Below are 21,061 nucleotides of genomic sequence, written 5' to 3'. Positions count from 1 at the left end.
TTTAGGATGTACACAAAACAAATACACAATGATGGGATGGGGGAAGGTGGCACTCACAATTGAGGTAATGAAGAAAGGCCCTTTGAAGCAGGTAGCATTTTAGCTTAGTCTTGAGGGATCTAAGAATTCCAGGAGGCAGAGATGAAGAGGGATGATAAGAGATAAGCATCAGGGACAGCCTGTACAAAGGCTCATTGGTGGGATATGGGATGCTGCTTTAAACAAATGTTGATTTATTTACATTCTTTCTTGAGGAGGGGAGTGATCAAATTCAAAGGTCAGACCTTTGATTTAGGCCTGTCACTTTGGCAACTGTGTAAATCAGAAAGAGGAAAGAATGACTGCAGGAATCCTGCAATATCAAATGAGATTGTATTTGTAAAGTTTGTTATAAACCTTAAAGTATTATATAAGTACTAGTTATTTCTATTATTACTATTTACATTAAATGGGAAGTATTTGCAATAGTCCAGATGAAAGATGATAGAGGCCTGAACACGTGTGTAGAGAGAAAAAGAAGGGGATGGAGGTGAGGTGCTGATGAGGTGAAATGCATGAGACTTGACAATTGACTGGATATGGAAGGGATGACAGAGAATGAAGAGGATGAATTTTTCATTTACATTTTTGAAAAATTAAGTGTGGCTCTTAGTTGGCAAGAGCGATGTGTTTAGGGGATGAGTAATGGATGTGTTTAGGGGGTGAGATAATGAGTTCTGTTTTGAACAAATTGAGTCTGAGATGCTTTGGGGACATCCAGATGAAGATAAAGAGACAGTTGGAGATGAAAGACTGGAGTTGGGAGGAGAGAGAAGGACTGTAACAAGTAGTTTGGGGGATTGTCCACATTGAGATAGTTAAATATATGGGAACTGATACTGTTACCAAGAGAGTATAGAGAGAGGAGAGGGCTCAGGGCAGAGACTTGGGGGACATATGAATGATCAGCCTTCCAAGATGACTAAGAAGGAACCGTCTGATAAGAAGAAAGCCATATCAGAGCAGTGTCATGAAAACCCAGAGTGGAGAAATCAAGGTGAGTGTCAAATTCTGCAGAGAGGTCAGGAAGGATAAGTGCTGAGAAAAAGCCATTGCATTTAGCAATAGACTACAGATACCCTGGACTCAGTTTCACTCCAGTGGTGGGAGGGGGACCATAAGACAAGAGGGTGAGAAGGGAGTTTTTCTGACTTCTCCTCGGGTTATTTATTCTCAAAAACCAGCCAGTCTCTTTGAGAGAATCAGTCCCTTCTGCTATGTCCCATGACGGGAAATTTTCAGATTCTGAAGCTCATCTTCATCTGAAACTTTGTCTTAAATTGTTTAACGGGAGTGAAGATTCCCCTATTGACGATGGAATGGACGTGCAGCCTGCTTAATTACTCTACTTTACAGAGACAAAGAATGGATGGGTATGAGAAACAATTATTTTTTTTCCTTTAAAAAATGTTCTGTCTCTTCCCACTGTCGGGCCCCTGTGCCTAGCAAATAATAGGAGCTCAAAAACGAGTGTCCACGGTACCAGGGATACAAAAGTCAGTCTTTCTGCTTCCCCCTACCCCTAGGCTTACGAAGAAAACGTCATGTTACTGTTTTCATCCTCATCTCTCTGAAGCCTGTGCCTTTCTCTCCTAGTTAGAAGCTGTAGTAACTAAAGGCCTCTTAAGCCTTTCTCTCCACTCTCCTTAACTCTCTGCCCTTTTGTTTCTCTTTACGGGCTGAGGTTTGTTATTTCTTTTTCTACGCATTGTCCCTCTTTTTACGTAGCAGTCTCAGACAATACTGTCTTTATTATTAATATTATTGTTAATGTTGCTAACTTATAAAATATAATCACCTAGCAGAGGATGGTTTCAAACCATCGACCTCTGGGTTATGGGCCCAGCACACTTCTACTGCGCCACTCTGGTGAACAAGGAGAAAAGTATGATGTACCTTTAATATGTCTTATTTTTTTTTCCGCGCTACTTTTTTTCTCTTCCTTTTTTGAATTTTATTTTATTGTTTCCATTTTGTTTTCCAATATATGCTGCATAAACCTACACCTTATTATTTCTAAAGGTTGTAGGAGGGGGAGGCCAGTATGAAGAGTAAAGAATGTTATTTTTTTCTAAGAAAGAATATTTTGGAAAAAATTTTAAAGTTACAGACTTAAACCCTTCCGGGTTAAAAAATGTTTCCGTGGTTTTGAGGTTTTTAGTCTCGCGAAGCCTACAGCCTTATAAGTTCAGTTGCACTTGCGTAAACAGTAACCTGCACTGTGCAGAGGCGGAAAACCTCCGGGAAATTGACAAAATCAGGACGCAGATCAAAATCCACAGACTGCGAAACCCCTCCTTTCTTTCTTTATGCTTCTTTTATGCTTTATAGTCTATTCCGAACGTCTTCCCTGTGATCAAAAACAAGGCCTCAAAAAAAGAAAAAAAAAAAAGAGGCCTAGCAGAGGATGGTTTCGATCCATCGACCTCTGGGTTATGGGCCCAGCACGCTTCCGCTGCGCCACTCTGCTCTGGTAAGCAAAAGCTTAACTAGTACTTTAATACGTCTCACTTTCGGTTTGGTTTCATTTCTTCCGTGGTTCTCCATCCTACTAATCTTTCCTAATGCGAGTATTTCACAATGAAAGCACACTTTTCTAGCGTTAAAGGAATTGAGGAGGGCGGGGGGAGACGTGGGATGTACGTGAAGAGTAAGGAAAAGAACGAAGGTAAAAATGAAGTAAAGAAAAAACCCCTGCATTTTTCCCGAAACCCTTAAGTGACAGTCTATTTAATATAATACGGTAAAAATTAAAGATTCCCCTTGGCTGCCTCGAATATCAGCTTCCTACAGGATCCTCGCAAATGTGCGGTAACAGAGGAAAGTTGGTAACTTCAACTTAAATTACCCCAACCTCCAGCATTTTTTTTCTGCTTGCACTTACATATTTCTAAACCAATCTTTTAATTACTGGAATAAACGCTGTATGTCTTTTAACGCTTTTGTCCATAAACTCTACATTACCATATAATATTTTAAGTCCGAAGACTACAGAACCCCAAGAGAAGATAATTACCGTTTTATTTTTAAAAACAGCAAAATAAAAACGTGAAGAACATCGCCAGTACGAATCAGAAAGGAGCAACCAGGAGTTTGTCGCCATCTCCTAGTAGCTGCAGGAACACTAATCACGTGTCATGCGAGCTCCAATCATCATTTACTGTTCTCCAAAAAGGAGCAACAGGTAAGGATGTACCGTACTGACGATACAAAATGTTTCTTGGTAGCCAAATCCAGAAAATTTCGACTCCAATTAAGCTTATGACGAATTAGCTTTCGCGTTCTCTTCCTTTCCCTCAGTCCAACTTTCACTAAAAAAAGTGACACTTTTGTCCGTTTTCTCCACTGAAAAAACTGAAATAAGACAAATTCTACTTCACTCATACTCCCAAATAGTACTCTCCCGACAAGCTTCACGATGTATTTGCATAATATCTTAGGAACTCGTGACGTATTATATTTTGCATAATGTGCGGGGCGGAGACTTACTATTAAATTCTTTGAAGTGGACCATAATCACTACAAGAGAAGCATATTCCTTCAGTTTTAGGATCCTAGAGTAGATGGAAAACCCTGTTTCCCCTGCTTTTTCTTTCTCTAGCAGTATGGTCACAGTCCAGCTGTCTTAGAGCCTCGATTCACAAGCTTTTTTTCGTAATATAAGAGCTAAGTTGTATTAAAACTACTATATATACATCTATACACACACACACATATATTTTGGAATGCTGTTCTGGATCAGAGACCCTAGAAACATGGGGTTCTAACTTAAATCTGGGGCCCAAGAACTCATTTTTTAAAAAGATTTTTTGATAACTATTTCAATATAATTGGCTTCCTTTGCAATTGTATGTATTTCATTTTGTACATTTACAAACGTGATTCCAAGAAGGGTTCCACAGACTACCAAAGGGTCCAGGACCCACCTCTGCTTCTACCCCTCATCCCCCAAAAAGATAAGGACCTTTGCCTAGGGCTAGTGTTTTGTTTGTTTGTTTGTTTGTTTGTTTTAATCTCCTCTACAACTTTCAGAAAATGCATAGCTCTTTAGTTAGGTGAGCAAAGTTTTGAATAGTGAACAGGCCAGCAGGACCTGAGTCCCGGTCCCACGGTTCAAGTATAATGGTGTGCGACCCTGGATAAGTTATTTCAACCACTCAGTGCCCTAGGTCATAGAATAAAAGACTCAAGGAAACTTGGGGACCATAGGGTAGCATCTCTCCTCCTTTAGGAAATCAATCAATTGATCAATATTTATTACATGCTGTCGCTATGCTAAGTTCTAGAAATACAAAGAAAGTCCCAAACACCAAAATAGGGGTCACTCCAATTTAATAAAGATTCATAATATTCATATACAAAGTATAATAGAAAAATATTACACATGAAACTATGACTCTATTACATACTTAATTTTTTTTTAGAAAATAAAGTACATATAATAAATTCAGCATGTTACCTTAAAACTTCCCTGCTAGTCTGGGTTTCTTTTTAAACTTCCTTCTTTTCTCTTCTGTGCATTAAAAAAATGCTTCAATGACACTCTTTTTAAAATTTTTTTTTTCTGCCAACACTATTGCTAGCTTCCCCTTCCCCCCTCCCATACTTCCTCCAATAAAAAAGAAAAGAAAGGCACAATCCTTGTAATCAACAAAAATAATCAAATACATATTGGGTACAAGGGTTTTCTTTTTTTTCTTTTAATTTATTTTTTCTTTTAATTTATTTTCTTTTTTAATTTTTTATTTAAGGTGGTAGGGATAAAAGATAGATTTTTGTTAGATTAAATGAATAAATAAATGAGAAGGGTATAGTTAAGCAAGACAAATCCACACATTTGCTATGTTCAACATTGTATATTCATTTTGCTTTTTGAGTTCATGACATCACCTCTCTACCAGGAGGTTGCAAGCACACTTTTTCATTAGTCCTCTGGAGTCATGGTTAGTCATTGCATTGATAGGAGTTCTCAAGTCTTTCAAAGTTATTTTTCTTTATAATGTTGTTAACTCTATAAGTTTTCTCTTGATTGTCCTCACTTCACTGTATCATTTCATACAAGTCTTCCCAAGCTGCTCAGAAATGTTCAATATATTTTATTGTGTAATAATATTCATTACACTAATATACCATAGTTCGTCAGCCATTCCCCAAATGATTTTGTTTCAAGTTTTTGCTTCAACAAAAAGAATGACTTTTTTTATACCAATGGGTCTTTTTTTCCCCTTTTCCTTTTTCTTTATTCTCCTTGAAATAGAGGCCTAATTGTCATACGTCTGAGTCAAAGGGTGTGCCCAGTTCAGTGATGAAGTGGGGGGATAGTTCCAAATTGCTTTACTGATTGGCTGAACAAATTCAGTTCCGCCAGCAATGAGCCAGTGCTCAAACCTTTTCACAATGACAATTGTCATTTTCCTTTTTTGTCATCTTGGCCAATATGATAGGTGTTAGGTGTGGCCTCTAGAAGGTGGGATAGATCCTCTTTGGAGGACTTAGGGGAAGACATGGATAAAAATTGTGTAGCACGGAAAGCCTGGATGGAGTATGTGAGGTAATAAAGTTACACAAGATCATGCAGATTCATCGAAATGGAATTTCTTCAATAGTTCTAACTTGAGATAATCCTAGATTCTCACTATGTCAACACAAGTTAGCCATCCTGATCAATAACCAAGCATTTCTTAAAGGAATGCCTACTATGTATCAGGCATTACTAGGAATGGAAGATACAAAGAAAACAGAATAGCCTCTACCTTCAAGGATGTTACATTCAAACACATAAACACAAAATACATAAAAAACAGATACAAGGTAGCTTTGGAATTAGAGCAGCGCTAGTAGTTCTGCGAGTACCCAGAAAGGTCTGTTGCAGAAGGCAGCCCTCATACTGTGTCTTGGAGATCAGGGATTCCAAGAGGTGGAGGTGGGAAAGGAACGCACCCCAGGCGTTGGGAACAGCCAAAGCAAAGGCCTGATGGGAGTAACAACTCTGAGGAGCGGCAAGAAGGCCAGTTGTCTGAATTGTAAAGTGGGCAGAGAGTAGTAATGTATAAGCCTCTAACCGTGGGATATGATCAGGCTGAGAAGAGTTTTAGTTGCCCAATAGGGGAGTTTTATTTGATGCTAGAGGTCATAGGTAGCCACTGAAATATGTCAAATAGATGAGGGATATGGTCAGACCAACAATTTAGGAAAATCACTTTGATAGTGTTGAAAGATGATTTAAAAAAAAAACTAAAAATGATCTATCAAGACTAGCTGTGAGCAGCAAGGTGATGCAGTGAATAGAGCACTGGGCTGGGAATAAGGAAGACTTATCTTTATGAGTTCAAATCCAGCCTCAGACACTTAGTAATTGTGTGATCCTGGGCAAGTCACTTAACCCTATTTACCTCAAAAGGAAATGACAAACCACTTTCGTAGCTTTGCCAAGAAAACCTAAAAATGGGGTCATGGAGAGTCAGATATGTCTGAACAACAAGAGGAGATGTAACTAGCTCCATTTGTCCCCCTCCCTTTATCCTAGCTAATAAAGCACACAGTAGGCCTTTAACAAATGCTTGACTGACTGACTATTAAAGAAGGTACTAATTTCCTTTGGTCTAATATTTGGTCTTCCTTTACTAACAAGGACAGATTCTTTCCTTTGTAGCAAGTGATAAGCATCCTTATTTGCTGTCCTAAGTACCCTTTCCCTCACTACTAAACCCTTTAAAAGAGCCTAGTAAAGTTAGAATTTCGGTAATCTCCTTGCATTCCTACTCTTGAAATATTTACTCTCGATGAGGATGAGCTGAACCATACCCCGAGTCCCACCCTGGGATTTTACCCTGTAAACAAAGCTAACTTGAGCTAGACTAGTTTCTAAAGTAGCCCCTAATGTCCTTGCTCTCTTCCATTGGGATTCATGGCTTGAAAGGCAAAACAGCCAGAATAAAGTGGTTTTATTTGCTTGGAATGCTAAGGGTGGTTAGCATCAAATGACCAGGCCTCGATAACTAATGTGACTCCCTCCCCCTTTTCTCCTAAAAATGTAAGAACTTTTTCCTGTAAGTTGGCTATTGGGACATCCCCCAGGGTGGCAGGTCTGTTGTGTGGTTGTGATTTGTCTTTCATTCTCAATGAGGACCATGACATTAGAGAGATGATGACATGACTTGCAATTGACTGATTTGAGTGAAGGAGGGCTGTGCCAAGGCAGCAGCCTCGCTTTTTCCTCCAGAGCCATCTGAGTCCAGTGGCCAGACATCAATCAGAATGACTAGAGATGTCCCAGGATATAGTGAGAGACCTTAGCACTTTTAAACTAAGGTCTTTTCAGGTTCCTTACTTTGAGTGAGGCAGTGCCCAGTTGCTACTTAGTGGACCCAGATAGCTCAGTTGGTAGAGCATCAGACTTTAGATCTGAGGGTCCAGGGGTCAAGTCCCTGTGTGAGCTGGTATTCCTTATTGCAAATAAAGATACATTATTCCTCCACTCATGAGTTTGATTAATTTTAAAACCTGACAGTATAAAACCTAACTTTGTATACCTGAGTTACTGGAAAGATACTGGTGTCTTCAACACTGATAAGGAAGTTTGAAAGAGGGGTAAGGTTTAGGAAAGAGTTAATGAGTTCTTTTTTGGACATGTTGAATTTGAGATACCTATAGATGTTCAGATTGTAATATAGGCCTAGATCTCAAGGGAGATTAGGGTTGGATATGTCTATCAAAGAATCACCCACACAGACTGGCAACTGGACCCATGGTAGCTGACTCATCACCAAATGAGAACCTATAGAGAGAAAAGAGAAGAAAGACACAGAGTTTTGTCATGTACCCACAGTTTTTCCATATGACATGGAATTAAATCCACCAGAAGAGACAAGAAGGAGCCATTAGACAAATGGAAGAAAGGAAGGAAGAAATAGTATTATGAAAACTCAGAGAGGAAAGTATATCCAAGAGAGGGTGGCTAACAGTGTAAGGATAATGCAGAAAGGGCTAGAATGAGGATTGAGAAGAGGCTATTCAATCTAACAATTAAAAAATTTCTCATCTTAACTCAATTGATTTTGGTCATACAAAGTCTCACAGCTATATGGCAGGGTAAGGGAATGGGCCCAATTGCTCTCAGTTCAGTATGGGGATTAAAATTGTTCAACCTACAACAGAAGACACTGAGGCAGAGCTCTGAGCCAATGGCACTTTATTAAAGGGTCCATGGTCCCCTCTAATGAAGTGGATCTCAGATCTTCCTCCCAATCTGAGATGCCCCCTTCTTTTTTTTTATAGGGTTTGATACTCACATATGCAAAAGAGGCATGGTAAAATACACAATCTCATTGATAGATCTTGCTTCAAGGGCCAAAAATGACATCAGCAGGAAGTTCATAGGCTAGGTGGGGCATGGGACATTTCTACTGACTAAGTGGTCATAAGACGGTCATCTGCTCGTGTTGGAAAAGAGAGAGTGGTCCAGATGTACAAAAATAAGTTGGAGGACTTTCTATGTAATTGAGTCACCCCTGCCCCACACTGGGCTTGGTTACTATGACAAGGAAAAACAAGGGTGGAGGGCCTCTAGTTAGCTTCCTATGATTAAGCAAGTGAATGTAGAATTTGCAGTTCACAGCTCTGGGGCCTAATATACAGAACTTATAATCACTATCCTATGGAATCATATCAAATTGATTGATTGTGATTGGAATAGAGTAGGGGTCAAAATGGATTATTTCTCACACCAGTATTGCTTCTCTCTCTGCTGGAAAAGAAAGAACTGCAAGAGTCCATTGATTTACTTGCGCATGACCCCCCAAATGACCAGTTCCTCTGGTTTAGCATCCAATCAGAGAACTCTTCAATATCCCACAGTCACATATGGCCAGAAGTAAGCCCCCACACCCAAGTTTTCACATGGGGACTGGAGCCAGGCAGGAACATTTGTGAAAGCTACAAGACATGATCCCTATAGGCCATTCCACTTATGCCACATTATAAAAGTATTAGTTTAATATTTTGTGCTGTCCTCTATCTTTTGTTGGCATTAAAACATTCCTAAAGGAAAGTGTTACTATGTTGAAGAGCTACAATCATTCATCTGTATGAACTTGCAGATTTGGAAATGACTTCAGCAATGGTGAAACCTAGTGGTGATCAAATGTCCATTGAGCATTCCAAGAACAAGAAATTGCTACTTCAAAGCCGGTCCATTTTACTGTTTGATATCTCATTTCTCCACCTCTGCTACCATAGTTATTTGCAATCAATCAATCAACCAATCAAAAAGCCTTTATTAATTAAACACTTACTATTTGCTAGTCTCTGTGCTAGTTAATAGGCATACAAAGACAAAAGGAGACAGTCTCTGCTCAAAAGTTTACTTCTAAAGGAATTTTCCATTTTCCTTTTTGTTGAACTTTGATGAAATCAAGCAGAAACTATCTCTTTTGCAATCCTGAGGCCCCTGTTATTATATGGTTTTTTTTCCAGTTATTTTTAATGGTGTAGATTTTAAAGTCCTATTGTACTGATGATTACTGGTATCCTATTATAGTCCAGAATATTCTTTTAGAAACATGTGGAATTTCCATCAAATAGTAAATCAAAGTCTTTGGACATTATTCCTTAGATCTCCCAGCCCTGCTAGACAAGAAACTGTTGAGGATGTATATTTAGATTAAGTTTGTTTTGGTCAAATTCAAGCTTGTGAATGTTCTTTGTTTAGCATTCCTTTTGTGTGTGGGAAATAAATATTTATCCTAAACCAAATTCATAGTTTGCATTGAGTATCTTTTTAATTCCCCTTTTCTGGGAAAACATTAGGCATAAGTCTACACCTAACTTTTAATAATTTTGTTAATGGAATGAGGTTTAATTAAGTCAAAGAGTCTTGGGTAAAAGGGAGTCCAGTTCCTCATCTCATTAAAGACTGGTCTTTTCTTGGAGTGATTGGAGTCAGATTGAATCGCTCCAGCTAGAGCAAAGGGATCCCTTAGGAAGAGGGAGTGGGTGCAGTATCTTAGATCTTATGAGCCCTGTAATGGAATTCTGCATTTTAGAAAAGCATGAAATATAGCAAAAATTAGGCCCCAGAGTTGTGAACTGCAATTTAATATAGCAAAATAAATACACCCTGGGAGTAACTCGTATACCCACTTTATAAAAAGGATTCTAGCAAGGATTTTCTTCTACTACAGTGCCTGGGACAAGAAAACTCTTAGTAACTGCTCTATCTACCTACCTATCTACCTATCTCTATCCTCAACTCTGACTGTTCCAAGCAGAAAAATGAATTAGGGCTCCTGACAAATTTAGGCATATACAGGGTAAGGAAGTAGAGTTAATCCATCAAAAAACATTTAATATGTGCCAGGCAATGAATTAATTGCTGGAAATACAAAGTAAAGCCAAAAGTCTCTAATAAATAGGTACACACACACACACACACACACACACACACACACACAAGTTTCAGAGGCCAAATACTATTTTGATTTCTAAAACTATTATATCTTCCTTCAGAGAAAAGAGTGAGAAACTTTCTTCTATACCAACATGGAAGAGGAGTTTTAATTTTGCTCTTGATTCCCCCACCACAAAAGGGCATTGATGGCCAGCTAGGTATTGAAGTAGATTGAGTACCAGGCCTGGAGTCAAGAAGACTGTCTTCCTGAGTTTAAAATATGGCCTCAGACACTTACTAGCTGTGTGACCTTGGACAAGTCACTTAAACCTGTTTGCCTCAATTTCCTCATCTTTCAAATGAACTGGAGAAGGAAATGGCAAACCACTCCAGTATGTTTGCAAGAAAATTCCCAAAAGGGATCATAAAGAGTTGGACATGATTGAAAAACCACTGAACAACAACAACAAAAAAATTGGTCCTTTGGTATAAAGGTTGATGAAAAATAGAACTGGTAAGGGACCTTTATCTGAGAATGTGGAGATAAGAAAGGGGAAAGAAAAGGGAGAGGAGGTAATAAAGCAACACTGGAGTTTATTACATAGGAGTAGTGACATTTCTATGGACATTTCTGTGTACCCATGTATGTGGAATGCCATGTACTCCATTCAGGAGTCAGTCTAGGAAGTCTTAGGAAGATCACTTTGACAGCTGAGTGGACTGGAGGATGGATGGGAGTGGAGAGAGGCTTGAAATGATAAAGGCCTTTGCCAGGGTGGTGGCAGTAACATAGAAAAGAAGAGAGCATATTTGATAGCTATTAAGAGGGTGAAATCAACAAGCTATGAGAACAGATTGGATATGATGCAGTTTGATAGGTTCAGGGACGACGCAAGGACTGAAGTACAGGACAAGGTCATCTGGAATGAATTTGTGGACTCAAGCATTCTTTAAGTCAAGTTGGCCAAGGTTTATTATAATGCTAATATTGTGGGCAGAGCTCCTTAAAGAATTCTGCAACCCCTTTGACCCAGCAATAGCATTTCTAGGGCTGTATCTCAAAGAGATCATACAAATGGGAAAAGTACCCACATGTACAAAAATATTTATAGCAGTTCTTTTTTGTGGTGGCAAGAATTGGAAATTGAGAGGATGCCCATCAATTGGGGAATGGCTGAGCAAGTTGTGGCATATGAATGAAATGGAATACTATTGTGCCATTAGAAATGATGAACAGGCTGACTTCAGAAAAACCTGGAAAGACTTGTATAGTCTGATGCTGAGTGACGTGAGCAGAACTAGGAGAATGTTGTACACAGTAACAGCCACGTTGTGTGATGACTTTGATAGACTTAGCCCTTCTCAACAATGCAAGGATCAAAGACATCTCCAAAAGTCTCATTATGGAAGATGCTATCCACATCCAGAAAAAGAACTATGGAGTTTGAATGCAGATCAAAGCATACTATTTGCTTTTTTTTTCCCCCTCTGTTGAGTTTTGTTTCCTCTTTCTGGTGGCTCCTCCTATTGGTTCTAATTCTTCCTTACAACATCACTAATGTGAAAATATGTTTAATAGGAATGTATATATATAGCCTATATCAGATTGTGTGGTTGTCTTGGGGAGGAAAGGGGAGAAAAAATTTAAACTCAAAAGCATATGGAAGTGATTGTTGATAAATCAAAATAAATTAATAAAAAAAAAAGAATTCTGCAACCTAACAGGAATGATCCTAAAGCTTATATAGGAAAAGCAATGGATTATGTAGCAAGTTTGCTAATTAGGTGATAACATGCAACCTTGGTCACAGATGTCATTCACTCCTGGAAATGGCCTGAGCAGGGGAAGAGGGGGAGAGAGAAGGTTCCTAAGGGGTGTAAGGGTATATTTTTGGTCTGTTATGTCTGTGACAAGATAGCTTCGGGAGTTGATGTCTATAACTTGACCTCTGGATCATATACGATAACTGTAGGAATCAGTACATGATTGTCCTGCTGGTACAAGACAGTCCTGTTCATACAAGGAAAATTCTACAGAGGTCAGCTTGTTTCTGTAGCAGAGAGAGATAGTTTTCCTCGATGGGCCCACTCATGAGTTATTGCCAGATATAGGGTCTTTGGGTTGGGGAGAAAATGGTCAGGGATAGTGTTCTGAGGCTAGGGAGAAATATGATCTTGGAATTGGGGTCTGAGTACAGGCACCCAAGCACCCCCATCAGATATGGGAGCTGAGAGAGAGTGAAGACATAAGTGTGACACCTAGGGTTCAAACCTGGGTAACTGGGAGGGTGGTAGTACCCTTGTCAGCAATAGGGAAGTTAGGAAGAGGGAAAAGTTCCAGGGGAAAAATAGAGTCAGTTCAGGTTTGTATGAATTGTTTAGGATGTCTATATGCCATACATTTGAGATGTCTAGAAAGCAGATAGAGCTTGAGACTGGAGGTTGGGAGAGATTAAATCAGGACTGATAGATCTGAGAGTAATCTGAAAAGAGATGGTAATTGAAACTGAGAGAGTTGAAAAGATTGCAGTCCAATCCCATCAAGGTGAATCAATCAAGGGCCCTTTGCCTAATGAGTTCTCTACCTTATTTACTTTAGGGAGAAGTCTTTTAGGAGTGGGGCATTGCTTCCGAATTGAGACCAGATGAAGTAGGCTGCTAGCTAGGTGGTGCAGTGGATAGAGCCCTGGCTCTGGAATCAAGAGGACCTGACTTCAAATCTGGTCTCAGACACTTGATGCTATATGTGTGACTCTGAATTGCCCCACCAAAAAAAAAAAAAAAAAAAGTTGGAGGCCAAAGGAAGAAAGACAAGTTTTTTTTTTTCCCTAAGTAATCCAATGGCTTCAAACTAGTTTAATTTTAAAATGCCTTCTTAATTTCTAAAAGGGAATAGTAGGAGAGCTTTGTCTGATTCCACAAAGTATATGTAAGAAAATATTTAAAATAAATACAAACTAGCAAGGGGGAGGGGCACTAAAAGTGGAGGAGATCAGGAATAGTTTCCTCTAGAATATGATACTTGTGCTGAGTCTTGAAGGAAGTGAAGGATTCCATGAGGCAGAGATGAGAAGTAATTGCATTCCAGGCAAGGGAGAATACCAAAGCCAAATCTTGTGGGTACTAGAGTAATTATGTAATGAGATTAGAAAAATATGTTGGGACCACCTTGTGAACGCCTTTCAAAGCAAAATGGAGAAGACTGTCTCTTCTAGTGGCATTAGGGAGCAAGCATTTGGAATTGATTAAGTAGGAGAATGAAATGTTCTCATCTGTGGTTGAGAATAGGAGAAGAAAAGGATAAAGAAAAAGAGAGAGACAGAGACAGACAGAGACAGACAGAGACAGAGAGACAGAGACAGAACAGAATGGAAGAGATAAGAGAAAGAAGAGAAAAAAAGATGGTCCAAAATAGAACCTTGAGAAACACCATAATTAGAGAGTATGACAAGAATTGATGAGTCAGTAAAAGACACTAAGTTGAAATAGTCAGTAACTTAGAAAAAGAGCCAGGAGAGAATAGCATAATACCATCATAGCTAACAGTCCAAGGGCAGAGTATATATTTCTCTCAAGGCCTCAGTGCTCTTCACATAGATACAGAGGCTAGGTCCGTGATGTCATTGGCATCAGGAAAATCCCTAATGAGGAAACTTTGCCAATACTTCTCTTCCAGTTATCCTCTAACACAGTTTCCTAGAATGCTGAGGAGTTGAGTGACTTGCCCAGGGTTGCATGGCCCTTATGTGTCAGAGAGAGGACTTTGAGGTTAGAGTTCCATCCATTTCCCCATACTGCTTCTCTTCTATAAAAGGAATTCCATAAAAGCTTGTGGTAGTATTGTTGATGGGGATAATCTATATCTCTCAACTCTCTCAACTTCATAGGGAATACTAATCATGTTAAATCTCCAAGCCTTCTTTCTCCATGTGTCACCATACTCCCTTAATGATTTATTATCTCTAATTTCTCTCTGCACCCTGATTTAGAACACAAATGTTCTCCCCTTTATGCTTGAACATTCATAGTTCCTTCACCTTCACTTCATCCATGTGACCCGATACTGTTTTCTGTATAACTTTATCTTCATGGGTCTTTGATGATATGAAGGCCTGTGGAGGCGTCCTCCCCAGCCCCAGCTCTTCTGTAGGCAAAATGATTTTAATTCTGCTACTGTTTGTCCTTTGTTCTCGAAGAGGACCACAACCTCAGGGAGGTGATACCATGACATGCAAGTGAATTGGATTTGAGTGAGGGGGCGCTGTGCAGAGTCACCAGCCTCACTTTCTACTCTGGAGCCATCTGGGTCCAGTGGCTAGATATAGATCAGGACTATTGGAGATGGCCCAGGATATGCTGGGGAACCTTGGCCTTTTCAAGGTGAGATCTTTAACTGAGGCAATGCTCATTCACTGATTAAGGCTAGATAAGAAATTCTAAAGTTTCTTTTCCCCCTCTTTCTGCCGCCTCATTACTGTGAATAGAATCTTTCTCTTCTCCTCTGGATTTAATAGGAGAGTGGGAGGGGGAGCCATTTTACCATTTCATCTCTCTCCAGTGATACTTTCCACCTATTACTCTAAAACCATCTTCACATCCTTTGACTCATAGGTCCAATCTCTCCATCCATTAAACAGTGAAAGTACCTGGTGCCACAGGGCAAAGAATGTGTCCAGAAAAGAGGAGTAGAGAGGTAGGAGGCATATATTAATGGCAAACATTTATTTAGTGCTTTAAGATTTGGAAAGTGCGTCACAAATATTATCTCATTTGATCCTCACAACAACCCTGGGAGGAGGTCCTATTCTACTATTTCCATTTTATGGGGAAATGTAGAGAAAGGCAAAAAGAAAAGAAATGAAGTCATGAAGTTAATACATGTCTAAGAGAGGATTTGAACTCATGTCTTTGTGACTCTAAATCACATCATACCACTTAGAATAGTTTAACTGGAAAGGTGAAGACTTCGGAGGAGAGGGAGATTTTGGAGGATGGAGGAGTTTCTAATCACACTTGTTCAAAGTCCAAGAGAGAAAAAGCGCTGGAAAAAAAATCCAAAAGAGAGGAGCAGAGTTATTTCCATGGCCCTTTATGGGTCATAGAGCCATCTTCAGTAACTGCCTATAGAACTTCTAAAAATCTCCTCCAAACAAGAATCTATCTTCCTTACTCTTGGCTACTAATCACCTTTAACATATCCTTCACCCAAGTCATGGGGAACAATAGGGAGCTGCTTTGTCATTTGAGCAAAGTGTATGTCCATTGGTAAAAGGCCAGCTCCTGGGGAGGTGCTCCAGTTCAGAACATCAAGTATTCCCCTGAGGCCTGCCCCAATCCCCCCAAAACTCTGAGAGCACACTGACTGATCCTGTGAACCTGTTCCACAGAGGATGAGTTTATTCATTTGACTCTTACACTATACTGAAGTTTTATTGTGAAAAAATCCCCTGAATAAAGCTTATTATAACTCATGTACCAGTTTTCAATGTGCAATATAAGCATCAAGTATGGGATGACATGGATTTTGCCATCCATAGAAAATGTGTAGGATGCCAGGAATCTGAGGAAGCCATGAAAAAATACAGAAACATTGCTACACTTGCATTGAAGATTTTATTTTCACAGAGGGTAAAGACACTGGGGTCTGTTGAGCAAGTACCCCTTATTTTCCTTGGGTCTGCCCTCACTAAGCAACTAACAGCAATAGGATTCAAGGTTGTCAAAGTCCAGAATCCCTGGCCCCATCATGATATGTTTCCATTTTTATAGCAGCAGGGAACATATCTATGGTTCTTTCCTCCAATAGGTCATGTTGTTGAGGTAATGTCCTGCTGGGAGGTCCCCTGCTCATAGACTTCTTGATCCTTCAGGCCATGGAAAGTCCATTCTTAGGGACTTTCACCTTTGCTCAGAAAAAGAAGCAAATGCAAAAGTAGTCAGGTCTGCTATATCATCCTTACCATATTCATCTTTGAAGCATAGCCACTTGTAGCTTCAGAATTGCATGCTAAAAGTCCAACAGTTCTCCTCCCCCCCTTTTTGGGTAACTTATGCAAAAAGCTTCGTCCTCCCCTCTCCTTCCCCTCTCCTCCCAGATAATAATAGCTTCTCTCTAGGTCATTCACAGGATATTTTTTAGTATCTAAGATGAGTTGATACAATCCTGAGATCATCACCACTTTCAAAATTCACAACTACACGTCATCTTTATGTTAATTTTGAGAACCAGGCTACCATACCCTCAAATAACAAATTCCTCTGTCTGAAGCTATCGAGGGTGTTGAAAATATGCCAAGACTTTGTTTTCTCAAAGAATAACTGAAAGAGCAGGAAAGGCTATCCATGGTAAGATCCACCTGCCTATGCCAATTTGTGCTCTTAAATCCCGAAACACTTAAAGATAAGTGGAGGAGGTCTTACTGGTAAGGAGTGATGTCAGATCAGAATTTTTTTTCCTTTGTAAGCAAGAACAAATCAGTCTCAGATTACAGTTACACCAAAACTTATCTTGTTGTCCCATATAGATACTGAAACCTTTCTTGGTATAGAGAAAACTGATAGAGGAATAGAAATTCAACAGAACCAGAGCAGGATACCACTCATCTTGATGTACCTAAGGGGTCTTGGGCAGCTTTGACATTTCCATTTGAAATCTGGTTTGCTGTAATTTACATATAATTAAGCTCATTGGAATATATATCAGTTATGCATTGGATTGTGCTTTCCATGCGCTAGTGGCATGGAGGTAGTGTTTATCACATAAGTATTTAGATCGAATATGTTACTAAATGTTGGGGAATGAGTATCACCTCTGTAATCCCTAGAATTAGTCTCATGAACCTAAAACATTTGGTTAGCCAATAATCAATGAGAAAATCAAATTGATTCTGATTCTATTTTGTAATTGATTCAACACTAACATGTTGTAAAATCTCCTAAGTTTCTTTGTCTCTGCAGAAGTTCAGAAATTCAGCTTTCCTCTCTGAGCTAAGTTGTCACATAACATCACTGCAATTGAAAGAAATATGTTATATCTATACATCTTGGCACCCATACACAATTAAGGGAGACCTTTCATCTTATTACACAGCATTGCATATCCATGTACAATTAAGGGGGATCTATTATCCTACTAACAATCTTACAGAATGCAAGTGGGCTCTGTTCAACAAATGAGCAGGTGGACTCTATCAATCAACCCTTTCTGAGAGCAGGATGGAAGGATGCATTGTTGCTAGCTTCAAATGTCCAGCCCATCATATTGTTTTTACCACCTATGATACTTTAGACTTTGAAACCAGTCATACTGTTTTCCATCTGTGATGCTTTCTGTTCTTTGTTTTCTTATATTTGCCAAAACCATATGAAGGGTAGTAAGCCCCACCTCATATGTAATCTTGGCTTGCTAAGGAGTCCAAGACTTTTATTTTTCACTGTTAGTCTGACCAATAAAATTAATGTACTCAGAACTTTATTGCCTCAGTTAACCTTAATTTTCAAATGTAACAGTAGTGAGAAAACAAAAATGACACCATTTTGTATCATCTCCAGCATTTTGTACAGTTGTCTGTTTTCCTGAGTTAAATTTAGTTTTCATGTAAGTCAGGTGATTTTAGAGAAGTCAAATATCAATGTATTGCCAATTGTTTTGCAGGATGCAGGTGGATGCAACAAACTAGAGTCTCTGACCTCTGGAAAGAACCTAAGTCTGAAAATAGTAGCACTAAAAATAGTAAACATATTTTACTGTAAAAACCTTTGTAAATCTCTCTTCAGGGTCTTTGTGCCTACTGAGGGGGCCCTGGACCCAATTTGTTCTGCAACCGCTTGCTATACAAATAAATTGCCTAGCTTGGACTTTGTTTCTTCGGTTATTACAAAACTACTCAGGATGATAGGATAAAATGTAAAGAGACATCTTGGACTTCTGCAAGTTGGCGGTCACTTGCCATTATGGAATGACTTCCAGGGTTCTGGTAAGTCTCTCTAGTGTCTTTAGCTGCCAGTACCAAACCCTGGAAATTCCATGGGAACAGGGAAGTGGAAGAACTGTTTCAAAGGCAGATTCACTGACCCTGTGCTAGAATCTTAATAAGGCAGGTTCCCTCTCCATGAGGTATTTCTGGAATATATCCAATACAGTCCCAGTTAAGCATTTCATGGTCTCCATTTTAAATGCCCTGATCAGTGGCAATTAATGATTTGTTGGCAACTTTATATGTACCAATAATTCAAAGTAATTCACTCTTGGCTCCCTGTATTTCATATCCTTTGGATGGCACCTAAAAGGTCCAGGAAATAGCAGAAGAAAAAAAATCTATGCGTTCTTAAAAAATAGATTACAGATTTTATTTTGCATATACTTAGACCTCCTTATACATAAATCTATTGTTCTCCTCTCTTCCCCATAATAGAATGTAAGCTCCTTGAGGACAAGTACTGTTTCATATTTTTGCCCTCATATTCCCACGACCTAGAGCACTGACTGGTACAAAGCAGTTACATAAATAAATGTTTGTCCGGTGACACCGAACTTGAAAGCTGTACGATTTTCAGTGACAGAGAATGTCTTTCCCCCCCATTCCTAATACCTAGAAATGTGCCTTGCATATAACTCAATGTTTTGAAAACTTTAATTGAATTAGACAAATTTCTGTTCCCTTGAATCTTTGCTGAGACTTGCCTTATCTCCAAATCTACCCCTAAAGATATCGCTGAATGTGTGTGCAATTACCATCACTATCCCTTAGATATTCACTGCTTCAGGTTGTCTTTAAGGCTATAAGTTACAAAGGAATGGCCTAAGTGCTTAGAGGCAGGGAGCTTCCCAAATTTAGAGTGTCCTATACCAATTAATGCAGAAAGAAATCTAGAGTGAAAATATTTGAAAAGGGATAAAAAAGTCATATTCCAGAGTGTTTCCTGCTATGCCTCCTCCCTGTGTGTTCTGACCTCAGCCACCTACTAATAGTTCTGATGTTCTGACTTCTTTCTACTGTAAATAGATGGTCCCGATGTAGATATGGGGTAATTGGTCTCTTTAAAAAGTTGTCTGAAACAGTTCATTTGGATCAGCATAAGTATGAAGATATAGAGGTCACAATTTTCCCAGTTGTTATTACATGAAGTTTGTATGGTTCTCTCCCCACAATTCACCCCCAACCCCGCCCCCCAAAAATCCAGCAAAGTGGATAAGATGCAATATAGCCTTGTGCGCTGAACACTCCCTCACCTGGGCAATGTCTCCGATACTTCTTTAGGTCCTTCCTGAAACACTCTCCAAATACAGATGGGGAAAGGACAGGAGGAACCACTGTCCTTGACCCTTCCTATGAGGAAAATGTCCTGTTGTGGATCTGGGTCAAGGCTTAGGAGGAAAAATTAAAGGGCAGGATTGGACAATGAGAAAATTAGTCAAGCTGCTTATTTTTGCATTAATCTTTATCCTTCCTAGTAGTTTATTTATTAGGATCTGGCATTTTCAGATCAGTGACTTTGGTTCAGGTTTTTATTGGGAATGTCATTTTTGTTTAATACTCTTATCTTGTGTCCATACCCTGGGTTTAAAATATGAGGGTTGGGTTTTAAATTATTTTTTTTATATTGTCAACAAAACTTCAAAGAAAGGATGCCAGTTGTCTTGGCTTGTGAACTCTGTTCATTTTATTGTCATCTGAGAGTTCATTTCTTTCTGTCTCTTCTATGCCAGAAGGGCAAGCCTGTTTCTCTGAAGGACTTGAGAGGGCTTATTCCATCATTGTGGGCTCAAAACTGATAAGCAAGGAACAAATTTTGCCTCAGCTACTTACTAGCTATGTGACTCTGGACAAGTCACTTAACTTCTTTCAGCCTCAGTTTCTTTTTCTATGGGGATAATCATAGCATCTACCTCAAAAGGTTGGTGTGAAGATCAAATGAGGTAATATAGGTGAAGTACCTTGTAAACTCTCTCTCTGTCTCTCTCTATATATTTAGATATATAGTTGGCTGCTATTATATTATTTATTGGTTGGCTAAGGATTTAGAGAATTGAGTCAGTCCTTCATAGTCTGTATTTATCTCCAACTAATATTCTCATAAGACTTTATGTCTAAATCCATTTTTTCTTGGGTGAAAATAACAGGAGCTGACATTTCTATGAGACTTCAAGGTTTGCATGGGACTTGTTACACTTCCCTCTGGAGGGACTTACCAACTCTCATTTTCCCTGGCATTTTGGGAACTCAGAGGGTGGTTAACTATTCTTCTCTTCAGGGTTGGGAGGGGGCCCTCAAGCAATGTCTCTGTTAATTACTAGCTAGTCCATCTTAATTGGCTTTTAAAAAGCAATACATTACAGCGGTATAGAAAGAACAGTTAGTATAAATTGATGTCCCCCAGAAATCTGGGTTACAGTGTCTCATATATACATAGAGAGTTCAGGGGAAAGTGGGCTCAGGCTTGGAGACATATATGACAAGGTGGTAACTTATAACTCCTGGTTAGGGCCAGACAGTTGTTCTTTTCTGCCATCCTAGAGTCCTCTTGAAATTCCTCTTGAAGTGTTTCTGGGTTTTTTGTTGGGCACTGATGGAATCATGACAGTGCAATCCACTCGACTCCAAAGAGTTTACTCTCCCTGAAGCTAACTTTCAT

General features: G+C 39.2%; 1 protein-coding gene and 2 non-coding genes across 3 annotated transcripts in view; 1 reads left to right on the top strand and 2 right to left on the bottom strand.

The window, feature by feature from the left end:
• Nucleotides 1–2,254: 2,254 nt before the first annotated feature.
• The window catches only part of LOC114035151, a 51,686-nt gene continuing 32,879 nt past the window's right edge, over nt 2,255–21,061 (top strand). Inside the window, exons 1-2 of the mRNA XM_027851155.1 lie at nt 2,255–2,512; nt 3,076–3,223. Of these exons, the coding sequence (XP_027706956.1) occupies nt 2,447–2,512; nt 3,076–3,223 (214 nt within the window). The 5' untranslated portion in view covers nt 2,255–2,446. The remainder of the gene's footprint in view (nt 2,513–3,075; nt 3,224–21,061) is intronic.
• Nucleotides 2,438–2,509, bottom strand: TRNAM-CAU. The gene has a single exon. It is a non-coding gene; the product is annotated as a tRNA-Met (tRNA).
• On the bottom strand, nt 3,110–3,246 carry LOC114035282. Its single transcript, XR_003568205.1, has one exon. It is a non-coding gene; the product is annotated as a U8 small nucleolar RNA (small nucleolar RNA).

Source organism: Vombatus ursinus, unplaced genomic scaffold, assembly GCF_900497805.2.
Source record: "Vombatus ursinus unplaced genomic scaffold, bare-nosed wombat genome assembly UNPS02009173.1, whole genome shotgun sequence".
Lineage (NCBI taxonomy): Eukaryota > Metazoa > Chordata > Mammalia > Diprotodontia > Vombatidae > Vombatus > Vombatus ursinus.
Note: the sequence above shows the minus strand (reverse complement) of the source record. Positions and strands in the feature narration are given on the sequence as shown.